At 44.1% G+C, this 14,397-nt stretch overlaps 1 protein-coding gene across 1 annotated transcript in view; it reads right to left on the reverse strand.

The window, feature by feature from the left end:
* The window catches only part of LOC115777204 (uncharacterized), a 297,208-nt gene that overhangs the window by 3,657 nt on the left and 279,154 nt on the right, over nucleotides 1–14,397 (reverse strand). Inside the window, exons 8-12 of the mRNA XM_030725038.1 lie at nucleotides 2,332–2,670; nucleotides 2,055–2,153; nucleotides 1,597–1,923; nucleotides 151–249; nucleotides 1–12 (exon numbers count right to left, since the gene is read on the reverse strand). The exon at nucleotides 1–12 is cut by the window's left edge and continues 75 nt beyond it. Coding sequence (XP_030580898.1) covers nucleotides 1–12; nucleotides 151–249; nucleotides 1,597–1,923; nucleotides 2,055–2,153; nucleotides 2,332–2,670 — 876 coding nt within the window. The remainder of the gene's footprint in view (nucleotides 13–150; nucleotides 250–1,596; nucleotides 1,924–2,054; nucleotides 2,154–2,331; nucleotides 2,671–14,397) is intronic.

Genomic DNA, 14,397 nt, shown 5'->3' on the forward strand with positions numbered 1-14,397 from the left:
TGTTGTCTCCATCTGTGGGGAGTTTCAGGGTCAGACTGAGGTCTCCAGTTTTCAGCAGGTCTTCATTCATCTTCGTTCGGTCTCTGTAAAGCTGGTGCTGTTCTTCAGGCTGGTCAGAGCCGCTCTGATACACGTGGACCTTCCTGTAACCATCCACCCACTCCACTTTAGCGTCTTGAGGCAGGTGAAGTGTGGTTGTGAAGGGCAGCTGGACAGACTCCACCCCGTCCTCCACCTCCACCTGGGGGACTGAGAGGACAACAAAGCACAACATGAGCTTGGATGGAGACATTTGTGTTGCCTCTAACAGGCTGAATGTTGCTGCTTCACTGGGAGCTCACTGTTAGATAGAAAGTGGTCAGTGTGAAGAGGAGACGCAGCAGAAAGATGAAGACTGACAGGAAGAAAGCAGTGAACAGACTGTTGGAGCTGCTGTTAGTGGGACAGGACTTTATTGAGTCTGTGAGGAGCAGATTGGACTTGATGAAGCAGAGAAACACAGTCTGAGTGTTTGTGTCACACTCACTTCATCACACAGCTCAATGTGAGAACATTTGGAACAATCTGATAGAAGCGTTCCTTTAGTCAAAGCAGCAAGTGGCGGTTTAACACCTCCTTGTTGTCAGATGAATCATTTGTAGGCTTTATCTCAACACAGATTGATTTTTTCTTGAAACTAACCAGCTGCCAGATACTAATATTCTAACATTATGGGAAACTCTTAAAGTTTATATTAGGGGTCAAATAATAGAGTATACTGCCCGTCTCAACACAAACAAATCCAAGCGTTTTAACGAATTGATCAAATTAATTAACAATGTCGATCAGCGACTTTGCACTGCCCCTTCAGCTAACCTCCACAAGAATCGAATAGCATTACAAACTGAAATTGATCTGCTTTTGTCTAAAGAAGCAGGAGAAAGATTTTTGAAATCTAGATTAAATTACTATGAGCATGGAGATCGGGCAGGTAGGTTGCTGTCTTACCAGCTGTGTCAGCACTCTGCTTCTGATTTTATTACAGAAATGCAAATGCAGGATGGTGAAGTGAAGTCTGACCCAAAGGATATTAATGACCAATTTAGATTATTTTACATGTCACTATATTCTTCAGATTATTCTGGTAGTCATGATTTGCTTGAAAAAGTAACATTCCCAACTATAACTGATGAGGATAAGGCCAGCCTTGAGCAGCCGATCTCAGAAGCCGAAATTGGACGTGCGATCAAGTTAATGAGAAACGGAAAAGCACCTGGCCCAGACGGTTATCCAATTGAGTTTTATAAAGCCTTTGCCAATAAATTGATTCCACTGTTGAGCTTAGTATATACTGAATCACTTAAACAGGAAAAACTCCCCACATCTATGACACAGGCTACGATTTCAGTGCTCCCTAAAAAGGGGAAAGACCCACTAAATGTGAGTCTTACCGTCCGATTAGCTTACTTGCATGTGCATGTGCAGCAATATTACTGCTGCACATGTTTCTATGGTGTTGAATGTGTAGTAATGCATCAATAAATCCCAAACAGCCACAAACATCAGACATTCTAACAGGATGACCTCTGACCTTTGACCTGCATCTACAGCACTCACCTCTGACTCTCAGCTTCACCTGTTTCCTCAGCAGGATGTTTCCCTCCCTGCTGTAGACGGTGCAGGTGTAGGTCCAGTTGTCTCCATCTGTGGGGAGTCTCAGGGTCAGACTGAGGTCTCCAGTTTTCAGCAGGTCTTCATTCATCTTCGTTCGGTCTCTGTAAGCCTGGTCCTGTTCTTCAGGCTGGTCAGAGCCGCTCTGATACACGTGGACCTTCCTGCTGTCTCCGTCCTTCCACTCCACCTTAGTGCCTTTGGGCAGGTGAACTATAGTTTTACAGGGCAGCTGGACAGACTCCACCCCTGAATCCACCTCCACCTTGTAACCTGAGAGGACACCAAAGAACATGAGCTGTAGTGAAGGTTACTACTGATCATCTTATGGAGACAGTCAAGGAGCCCCCAGAGGACACCTGCTAACCATCGGCATTATGGGTAATGTAGTAGGAGAGACTCACCTGACATGAAGTGCTGCCGGAAATGAAATAAAAGACCTCCAGAAACCACCAGAAGAACCAGGAGAACCAGGAGAGCTTTGGCCCAGGAAGGAAACCGTTCTGTGGAGAAACACAAAGAACAACATGACCTTTGACCTCTGAGTGAATGAAATCAAATAATTTACTGAACATACTTCAAGCTAAAATGTTGTGAGTCAACATTTTTATTCAGCAGTAAAAAAATAAAGTTTCATCTGAGTGATGTGAGATGGATCTACAGCAGGTGTTTGTGGCTGACCTTTGACCTGCAGCTGTACATCACTCTGACTCAGTTCATCTCCATATTCTCTAACAGAGCAGGTGTAGGTGGCGCTGTCAGACAGTTGGAGGTCGGTCAGCTTCAGGCTGAGGTCTCCAGTCTCCAGAGCGTCAGTCTTCATGGATGTTCGGCCGCTGTAACGCTGGTTCTGCTCTTTCAGTTTGTCTCCTTGGAGCTGACGCTGGTGGACGGTTGGAGGACTGAGGTCAGAGCGACTCCACAACACTGAGGGTCTGTCTAGTAGAAAAGTGTTAAACTGACAGGGCAGGATGAAGGAGTCCCCCTCATACAGCTCCACAGCTGAGGCATGCTGGGAAACTGAGGACACACACACAGAGACTCCATGAGTGACTCTGAGGTAAAGTTCAGACACATTTACAGAAACCACAGGAGACACAACGACAGGTTAAACATTGTTACAACTATTGCTGCAGCTATTGATTATTTTAGTAATCGAGTATTCTATCGATTATTCCATCAATTACCCGAGTAACTGGATAAGAAATACTTTTCTCCTATTAAGAATAGAATAGAATAGAACTTTATTGTCATTATACATACAATGAAATGAATCATTATACAGCAAACTATACAACAACATTTCATCATAAAGAAATCATAGGGGAGATGGGCGTCTGCAGCCGCTGCCACACTGGCGCCACCGCTACAACAGTCCCCGGAAAAGGAAACACACACACATCATGGGGTAGTTAGTAGATATGGCACGATACCACTTTTTTATGTCCGATACTGATACCGATATTTTACATTTGGATATCTCCGATATCGATACAAATCCGATCTTTTTTGTATTATTAATTTTAAAAATGGTTTTTAAATGCCTGGATCAATTTTACGTAAGTCAACAGACTCTCACACAACAAAATTGAAATCTTTTAGTTGTCCCACATACAAGACTAAGGACCGGGGGGGCAGAGCTTTTCAGGCTGTGGCACCAAAGCTCTGGAACTGTTTACCACTCCAGCTCATTTAGCTGACTCTGCTGAACACAGCTGAAAACTCTTCTGTTTAGCCAGGCTTTCTGTTGACTTTATTTTTATTCTTTTACTTTTAAAATGGTAATGTTATATTTTAACATGGTGTTTTATCTGTTTTTTTATATTGTGTTTTAATTACTGTACAGCACTTTGTGACTTTTTGTCTGTGTAAAGCTCTGTATAAATAAACTTTACTTCCTTACAACAATCGCTCTGTCACCTGAATCCTGTTGCTCCTGTGTGAGAAGGTGATGCATTGGCTTATGGCATGTAGGGCTGCAACTAACGACCATTTTGATAGTCGATTACTCATCAACAGGGTTATTATAGTTAATGAAAACGAACGAAATAACGAAAACTGAAATTGAAAAAACGTTGTTGTTAACTGAAATAAATAAAAACTAAAATTAAAAGGAAAAAACGATAACTAACTAAAACTGAATTGTGAGTTTACAAAACTAACTAAAACTAACTGAAATTATAGATATTGTCATTTTTTTAAAGTCTTGTGGATTGATATAAAATCATTTGTTCCGCTCTCCGAGTTTAAGCTCGGAGCGCCGTCGGGCAACGGTGTGCGCGCACACACCGCGCTGCTCCTCAAAGTAAGGACAGCGGTCTGCAGAGAAAGCAGCAGAGTCCCATGTGGAGTTTTTACTATGATAGCACAGATAGCAGCGAGTGTCTTGTTGTGGATGATGTTGTGGATGATGTACGGAACACTTCTTAGTCAGGAAAAAAAACACCAACATCAAAGTAGACCTGAGAAGCGCACACAAGGCAGCTACAGCAACCGCTCTCATCCTACAAGGCAACCCGGCCTGCACCTCCAGAGAAACGTGACTACTCGTTGGGTCAACGCAGCCACAACGTTGTGTTTACTCCTTGTGCGTTTCCGGCTACTTTATCAGTCAGATAATAACAATCAGGACTAATAATCAAAGCATCAATATAAGGACTCACAAATGTCAGCAAATTCCTGGAGGGAGCTGCTGAAACTATGGGAATGGACGTGAAGGAACGAAGAAAGTGAAAAAACAGGGACAAATATGTTTGCACCCTAAAAACTGAGCACAAAGAGCGAGGACCAAAAAACCCCCAGCACACAACCACAAGGTAATTAACACACACAATCCAGCTACACAAGCATAAATGCGGACATGAGGTCGACACTTCAGTCATAAATGCAGCCATGAGGTCGACACTTCCGTAGGCTACAGAGGCTGCAAAGACCCTACAAGTCTAATCAGCGAGCATCTAACCAAGCTAGCTCCAAAACAGAAGCAGCATCAGGTGGTGAGAACATCAGGATGCAGCTGGATGTGACCTTTGACTCCTTCAAAGAGTTTGTTTTTGTCAAACACCACATGTAGCTGTTGTTAATCTGCTGCACTGAGGCTGAACTTTATTGGGAGTTTATTGTAGAAGTTATCGAGTTTTGGAGTTCATATTGTTCTTTGTTTCTCCCTGTTGATGTTCATGTGTGTCCTTAATATTACACACATTTAGCATGTAGTGCTGCTGTCTGTGAACAGATGGTTGTTGAATTTATTTATTTAAAGGGTACCTGATTAAGTATGAAAATACTAAAACTAATACTGAAACTAACTAAAACTAAGCATAAAACCAAAAATAAAAACTAATAAAAACGAGCAAAACCGCTCTGAAAACTAATTAAAACTAACTGAATTAGAGAGAAAAAAGTAAAAACTAACTAAAACTAAACTATAATGTAAAATCCAAAACTATTATAACCCTGGTCATTGACTATTGAAACGATTAGTCAACTAATCGTGGGCAGGTGCTCACCTTGCAACTGGAGGGTTGCTGGTTCGAGTCCCCGTCTGAGCGCATGCTGTCATTGTGTCCCTGGGCAAGACACTTAACCCACATTGCCTGAGTGTGAATGTGGTTGTGTGTTTGGTGGTGGTCGGAGGGGCCGTAGGCGCAAACTGGCAGCCACGCCTCCGTCAGACTGCCCCAGGCCAGCTGTGGCTACATTAGTAACTTACCACCACCAGGTATGACTGAGGTGAGAATGAATAGTGCGTGAAATTGTAAAGCATCTTTGAGTGTCTAGAAAAGCGCTATATAAGACTGAGGCATTGTTATTATTATTATTAACTAATCGGATTATGAATCACATAATTATGGAATGACACTTATTTAACTATCAGCTTTTACATTTAGTATAAGATTATTTAAAATGTGGTAGCAAACACACGGAAGATGGATACTTCATTCAAAAATTATAATATATAAACATATAGTACTTTTTCGTCCCTGTAAAACAAAGTTAGCACAGTTTTACCAGTACCCCCCCATGACTAAACATGCCGCTGAATGCTATCCGGGCTTTAATTCTGACGTCATTTCCGGGTCCAAATGCTCCTAAATAAACAGCAATGGCATAAACAATGACTGTTCACTATTAAAGATGATGTCACATACCTTATCAACTGCAGCCATTTCCACTTCTCTTTCTCATCAGTAAAATCACAGCTGAGTGTTTTTTTTCGTGTCAGATCGGTTAAAACAAGCAGGGACACAGAATGGCGGCATATTGTTCACGTGACAGTTTGGACCCGGAAATGGAAATCTACGTCATCACTTAACCGCCCATTTGTGAAGCTCACCAGAGATAGACGGACAGGAAGACGTCTCACTCCATTTAAAAAAAAAAAAAAAACGGATCCAAGGTTTGAGACAATTTCACACTCACTCAGTGAGCACCCCCTGATCGTCTTAGCACGCCCTGTTCTTTCACCAATAGCCGCACAACATGCCCCTGAACGCTATTGCGCATGTGTGAAGCTCGCCAGAGATACATGGACAGGAAGATGTCTCACTCTGTTAAAAAAGATCACGACTATTATCGACAATTAAATTTGTCATCAACTATTTTTATTGTCGATTATTGTCGACAATGTCGACTAATTGTTGCAGCCCTAATGGCATGTTGCAAATTTCATTAGGGCTGCAACTATTGATTATTTTAGCAATTGAGTATTCTATCGATTACTCCATCAATTACCCGAGTAACTGGATAAGAAATACTTTTTTCATATTAACAGTTCATCTGCATATTTTAATTTCCATACAGTGTTGCCAAGTCCGCTTATTATAAGCGACTTTGGGCTTGTTTTTTTCTAAAGTTGCTTGTAAATCTCGTGAGTTGTGGGCTGCGGTTTTTTGGGCTTGTTTTTGAACATCAAGTTGCTTATTTGGGCTTGACTTTCTTTCCGAGTGAAACTCATTGATTATCTCTCGGCGCCCTATAATAAAGCAAAAGACGAGTGGTAGGTAGTTTGTCCCTTCCAAGCCCCCGTTTCTGTTTATCGCTCCTGCCCAAATTGACGGGGCGCACACCCAAACAACACTCATAACAGCCCAGAGTGAGGAGGCAGCGCAAGAATGAGCTCCAGTAAGAGGGGAAAATATAGAAAAAAATAATAAAGAGTGTGAGAAAGAGAGCGCACTTACAGAATGGATCCGAGCTCAGATGGGAGACAGTGGTGCTAAAAGTGCGTATGCACTATATGCAACACATAGGGGCGCCTCAGAAGAGGGGGGGTGCCAAAATGATGCGACAAAATTATTTCTCTAGTCGTATTTCTGTATTTAACTGCTGTGCATATGATCAGTAACAGAGGAACGGAGCTGATTAGGCACCCCTGTGCTCCTTCACCTCCCCTCCTCCTGTCGTCGCGTACACCTCTGAAAGAAGCTGTGGTCCTAATGGGAGACGTACCAAAGGCATTCAGCAGATTTTGCAAGTGTGAAATATGTGCTCACCATGCTGATTTAGTTCAACATGCTGATACAGAGAAGCACACACACACAAAAAAAACTGTGCACCTTTGTCTTCTATGAGGCTAAGAACCATGGGTGTGACTGCTCCAACACACGAGACAAAACAAAGAAGTGAGCTATACTACTATAGAGCTGTGCTGTTTGAAAGCGTCCTCAGGTTTACACAATGTTGTGGGTTGCCAGTTGGGCTTCTTTTGGGCTTGTTTTCATAGAGCTGGTTGCTTGTTTCTGTTGCAAGATCTGGCAACACTGCTTCCGTACTGCAGTTTTTCCCTGTGTGAAACAAACAGGGTGGATGGAGCAGCTACAAAGTTCTCTTTTCTTCACTTACTGATCAGCTGGTTGATGAAGGACCTCCAGCTGTTTCCCAGTAAAGGTTTAATGGAGGTTACAGAGGGAAAAGCTTCATCTGGACGCTAGAAAAACATTTCCTTCTGCTCCATCTGAGCTCACCGGCTCCGCCTCTTTGCGCCTGTGCAGACCGACTGCAGGTAAATCAGCTGATTGCTGCTGTTGCGTCATCAGTGTTTATGTTGAAAAACATGAGCGTAATCTTGTAATGCTTTATATTCACAAGCATTCTCCTAAATATGTTTCTACTGCAGGTCTATATTTAGTCACAAATCAGGGATTAAAGTATCAAAAAGATTTTGACGGGGAAGGGGTCCTTCCGGTACCGGACGGTCACCAGTGCTAATAGCTGCGCTCGCTAGCAGTATGTCCGGGAGCTGAAGTAGAGAAAAAAATAACAGCTGATTCTCAGCACAGCGAGCACAACACACAAACACACAGAGAGCGGTGGAGGCGGAAAAACGTGTCAGCGATGATCGCTCAGTGTCAAAGGGAATCTGTCACAGTGATGGAGAACTTTATAGAATCAGAGGGTTTTTTCTAACTCCTGATCTACTCCAGTCCAGTAGGTGGCGGTAATGCAGCTCTAAGCTGGTTTGTTCAACCGCAGACCCACAAGAAGAAGACGATGACCGAAAACTGTAATACAGCTAATGTTGGTCGGATAGGATTGCATTTTTATTTCTTTACGATATCTGATCCAGTAATTTAGGCCAGGATTGGACCGATACTGAATATTGGATCGGCGCATCCCTAGTAGTTAGGTTAAAAAAAAGTCATCTGGAACGGTGCTTAGCTAAACATATTTGCACATTTAAAGCCAGGATAGCAATATGGTGGGGGGGCGGGAGGGAATGCAGACGGAGACAAGAGGGTGGGGGCATTGTGGAGCCAGATGACAGTTTGCTGATAGTGATGGAAGTTCATCAGCGGCCGTGGTGCACCAGATCCAGCTTCACAGATCACAGAGAGGGCTGAGGGGGAGAGCCACCGTCACACATAGTCCTGCAGAGATATGATTACCAGCCCAAGGCCGGCAGGGGAGCCGAACTCCTGATAATGCAGATGTTGTTTTGGAACAGGCTGCTTGTTTTGTTCCAACAGCCTTCAGTTTCACTGAGGAACCATTCAGTAATCCAATAATCCAAATTCTTTAGTTACCGTCCTCACCGTGCAGAACCTTATCTCCAGATCTGATCCCTCTCACCTGCGAGCACGTTCTCAGCTGGACTAAACTAAAACTAATACTGAAACTAATGAAACTAAACTAAAACTAAGCAATAAACCCAAAATAAAAACGAGCAAAACTACTCTGAAAACTAATTAAAACTAACGGAATTAAAGACAAAAAGTAAAAATGAACTAAAACTAAATGATAATGTAAAATCCAAAACTATTATAACCCTGCTCAGGGGTTCCAGTGGGATTCAGAAGGTGGAGGAACCCTAAGATCAGCTGTAGTGGCTCTGCATGGGGAGAAGAACCACAGCTTTCTATTGTAGCTGCAGTAAATGATGTTGGTGTGCAGGCTGTGATCAGCTGACCTGCTGCTGTGATCAGCTGACCTGCTGCTGTGATCAGCTGACCTGCTGCTGCTCTCTCCTTCCTGTTTGAGTCTGTTTGAAAATGTAAGAAGTAGAAAGTACAGATACTTGTGTAAAAATGTAGGGAGTAAAAGTAAAAAGTAGTCAGAAAATAAATACTCAAGTAAAGTACATATACCTGAAAAATGTACTTAAGTACAGTAACAAAGTATTTGTACTTCGTTACTTCCCACCTGCAGTGATGGATCAGTGTGATCAGAGGGAGGAAGATGATGATGGTTAAAGAGTTTACAGAGTGAAGCTGCTGATAAAGAAACAGGCTGAGCAGCTTCCACACCAACATCATGGACTAACCAGCATGCTGGGAGCTGCAGAGACCAAAGAAAGCAGCTGCAGAGTTCAGGAACACTGACACTGTCTTAATAACACGGCTCTGACTCTGTCCAGCTACACACACATTCACTGTGTGATGAAGAGGTGCTGACATGCAGCCCAACATCACCTCTGACTGGATCAGGAAGTTTAACACACAGCTGGGTCTCACAGGCTGCATTCATGTTCAGAGGATTTCCCTGTAATCAGGTTCATCAGCACCTCCACATGTTCCTCTGAGAGTCTCTGCTGCTGCTCAGGAACTCTGCAGTCTAACCAGTGTTAGCCTAAATGAGACGCAGCACAGCATGCTGGGTATTTAGAACAAATCCCATCAGACTCAGTCAGGAGGACGAGCCTCAGTCGGGGGGGTGGTGGTGTCTCAGGTTTAAACTGGACTCAGTTATTAAGCAGAAATCGATGCTGAGTCAGAATCAGATGTTACAGATTTGTTTGTAGGAAGCTCACATTCAGGAAACTCTCAGGATGAACTCTGGAAGATGCAAAGGAGACACACTTGAGTCTGAAGGAGGAAAACTTCTGTCAGCTTCACGTTTCTCACGTCTGCTAAAAGCTCATGAAGCTCTGTGATTGGACAGCAGTTTGTAAGAAGCTGAACTCAGATCAGCTGTTTAAACCTGTTTCAGCTTCTTCACACTGAGCCTCCTGATTCAGGAACAGCACTGATGTTGGTGTGTTTCCAGGTAACACAGACATGGATGGTTTCAATCCACCAATCACAGAGCTCCATCAGTGACCTCACAGCACTACAGTTACCTGCACTTCTCTCCACGACCACTAGATGTCTCCATGCTGTGTGAGTCACTGATTCCAATGAATGCTCAGAGCCTGCTGAGCCTGTTTGACAGAGGAGGGACCTCCTGGTGATCGTATGGGACTAAAAAGCTGTGATAACACACACACACACAGAGACACACACACACACACACACGCACACACACACACACACACACACACACACACACACACACACACACACACACACACACACACACACACACACACACACACACAGCAGCTGAGTGGAGCATGAGCTCCTCTGAAAGCCTCCAAGAAGAATGCAGTGATTTCAGAGTGAGCTGCTTTGTTACTTTGATGTGAATCAGAATCCAGTGTTTGATGAAATCTCCTCCTGCTGCACTTCAACACATCAAAGAGAGAGAGATGAAAGCAAAGCTGCTGATGAGAGCAGAGAGAGGAAGGTGATCTTACCGTGCAGGAGGATCACAAACACCACCAACATCTTCATGGTCCTCTTTCAAAGCCCTTCAGCAGCTCATCATCTACTGACACTCTCACACTGCTCAGACCGTCACAGCTCAGAGTTCAGCTTCACACTTTGTTAAAGCTCATCTGTGGAATGAAGTCCGGCCGGCCGCACGGCACTGCCGAGGAAAGAGGAGGAGCTTCCTCATAGTTTCACACCTGAGCTGGAGGCGGGGCTGCAGCCTCACCCTGACACACACAAAGCTCCGCCTTCAGTCCTGACACTCACACATCCACTGTAGGCAGTCTGCCATGATGTTTGGCTGCAGCCACTAAATGTGACTCACTGAGAGCTGCAGGAGAAACACTCTCATTGGCTGAGAAGGTCAGCTCTGTTTCTGCTGCTCACACACACACTGTAACACACTCAGCTGGGAGAAGATCTCTGCAGTGTGACACAAACACACACCTTTGTCTTCATGTGTGTTTCTGCTCTTTGCTTTCTCAGTCACACCATCCAGATGTTTCTCCTTCATGAAGAAGATGATCTCTGATGATGATGATGATGATGATGATGATGATGATATAGAGTCAGATGTGGCTCTGATCCTGGATCTGTCATGGTTGCAGCTCTTTCTGTGTTTCTCTTCTTCTTCTCTTTGATCTTTGTGTGTTTCTGTGCTGATGTTCCACTGTGGGCCTTCACACTCTCGTCCTTTGGACTCTTTCCACACATCAGTTTGAAGTACTTTAATGAACACATCAGTACTTTTAACTAGGATTTGGTATCAGGAGTATCACAGAGTTCAGGGGGACTGAGAGGTCAGGGTGAGGCCAGCACAGAAACACAAATGTGTTCTTCCCCTCCCCACCAACAGGTGGCAGTGTGGCAGGATTCAGTTCAGTGTTATTGATATAGAGCCAAATCAAACAGTGGCCTCGGGGCCCTTTATAGCTGTAAGGTAAAGAGCTGCAGTACTACAGAGAAACCCACCAATCAGACAGCACTTGGTGACAGTGGGAAGGAAAAACTCCCTTTAACAGCAACAAGTTTTAATGATGATGTCATCAAGTGTTTTCATGTAGTAGAAGAAGAATAGCACCTCTCACCATCTCTGTGCAATATTTATATCACTGATACTGAACAATATCCATCACTGCTATAATGTGCAATACTCCCCCACTGTACATCATGGTTATATGTATCTATTTATTTTATTTGATACATTCATGTGTGGACTGTCCACAGTGTGGCACTGAGTCAGGAGTGGGCCTCCACTCTCCCTGTACAGTCTGTATAATGACAATAAAGACATTGTAGTGTAAATGGAGCAAAGTAAAGGATGAACAGGCTGCAGCTCTGATTCAGCTCTCTGAGCTCCATGAAGCCCTGCAGCACCTCCCACATAATAAAGCCCAGCAGCACCTCCCACATAATAAAGCCCTGCAGCACCTCCCACATAATAAAGCCCTGCAGCACCTCCCACATAATGAAGCCCTGCAGCACCTCCCACATAATAAAGCCCTGCAGCACCTCCCACATAATAAAGCCCTGCAGCACCTCCCACATAATAAAGCCCTGCAGCACCTCCCACATAATAAAGCCCTGCAGCACCTCCCACATAATTAAGCCCTGCAGCACCTCCCACATAATAAAGCCCAGGTCCACATGGTTCCAGTTCATACACAACTCTGTGCTAGTGTAGCAGTTGTGTTACACACTTAGGAATTTATCCATAACAGCTCTTTACTATTAAAGCTTATTTTGGGCTGTGATCTCCTGCCTGTGTGTGTGTGTGTGTGTGTGTGTGTGTGTGTGATGATGTAGGTGTGTGTGTGTGTGTGTGTGTGTGTGTGTGTGTGCGTGTGATGATGTAGGTGTGTGTGTGTGTGTGTGTGTGTGTGTGTGCGTGTGATGATGTAGGTGTGTGTGTGTGTGTGTGTGTGTGTGTGTGTGTGTGTGTGTGTGTGTGTGTGTGATGATGTAGGTGTGTGTGTGTGTGTGTGTGTGTGCTGCTCTCTGTTGATCAGACTGTGTTAAAGCCATTAATTGTAATGTGTGTGTGAGCACACTGTGTGTGTGTCTCTGTGACCTGACTCGTCCTGTGTGAGTCTCACTCAGGTGTGAGTTCACTGTTTGGGTCTGAGGCTAATGCTAGCATGCTAAGTGAGCCTGAACTCTTCCTCTGTGATGAGGAGAGCGGCCCAGCAGGAGCTCACAGCTCATGGATTTCTGTGTTCCTGGATCACAGCTGGCTGTTCCTCAGAGAACCACAGATCCACTTCCTCCTATCTCACCGTTTCACAGCACCACACAGGTCTGAGCAGGTGTAACACACACAGGTTACACACTGTTCTCACGGTGACTCACAACGATCACACACACTATCTCCAAACATGTGTCTGCTGTGCAGAGCAGTGAGGAGAGCTGGGACCTCTACACTGGAGGAACCAAACAGCCTCTTCACAAACACCACACAGCAGAGCCACCTGGACAGGACCAGCTGTACAGCTGCACCTAAAGGTCAAAGGTCACTCTCTGAGGATGCCAGCGTTCACATTTTGGAGCAGGCAGACAGATGTTTGAAGGAGGAGTTAAAGAAGCATCTGTGTCCACTGTGAACCTCCATCACTGAGCAGAGGAGCTGGATTACATCACCAGCTGTGAGCCACCTACCTGAGATCCCTCCCCAGGAGCCTCAACCCCCACTCACACCTTACAGGTGACCTCAAGAGGTCACATGACAGGATGGAGCAAAGTCTCACAGTGGTTTCACCCTTGGTGGTAATGACCCACACCTTTTTCCACACCTTGGCTCATGTGATGATGAACATGATCAATAACAGTGGGTCAGCGAGCACCTCCAGTTTGACACAACATTTGATCCTGCAGCAGTTCAGACCTGAAAGCTGTGTGTGTGTGTGTGTGTGTGTGTGTGTGTGTGTGTGTGTGTGTGTGTGTGTGTGTGTGTGTGTGTGTGATGGTAACAGAGGTCTATCAGTGTCAGAGCTGTCAGCATGATTCAGTCAGTGTTTCAGTCAATCCAACAGGACCTGAGATGTTCCTGTTAAACTGCTGCAGTGTTTCCAAAGAGGGGACACTGATTGTGTCCCAACACTGACTGCTGTTGGCTCTCTCTGCAGTATTGTATCACTTCCTGTTTCAGAGCACAGTGGTGTTTTCCTGTCTGTTAGCTGTTTAATCTGTATAGCTCGATTTATGTGGATAACAACATCTTTGGATACTGTGGCTCCTCTGAAAGGAAAGCTTCAAATCAGAAGTGCCTGACTCCGTGGTATAATTCACAAACTCACAGCTTAAAGCAGATAACCCGAAAGCTGGAGAGGGAATGGTGTCTCACTAAATTAGAAGATGCTCATTTAGCCTGGAAAAAGAGTTTGTTGCTCTATAAAAAAGCCCTCCATAAAGCTAGGACATCTTACTATTCATCATTAATTGAAGAAAATAAGAACAACCCCAGGTTTGTTTTCAGCACTGTAGCCAGGGTGACAAAGAGTCAGAGCTCTGTACAGCCGAGTATTCCTTTCACTTTAACTAGTAGTGACTTCATGGATTTCTTTACAAATAACATTTTAGACATTAGAGAAAAAATTAAAAATAGTAACGTGTTAGATTACTGGTTACTGAGAAAAAGTAGTCAGATTACAGTAACGTGTTACTGACATCACTGATTATTACTGACTAACTTGATAATTGTCTACATAAAACAGAAAAACAT

This window comes from Archocentrus centrarchus, unplaced genomic scaffold, assembly GCF_007364275.1.
Source record: "Archocentrus centrarchus isolate MPI-CPG fArcCen1 unplaced genomic scaffold, fArcCen1 scaffold_45_ctg1, whole genome shotgun sequence".
Classification (NCBI taxonomy): domain Eukaryota; kingdom Metazoa; phylum Chordata; class Actinopteri; order Cichliformes; family Cichlidae; genus Archocentrus; species Archocentrus centrarchus.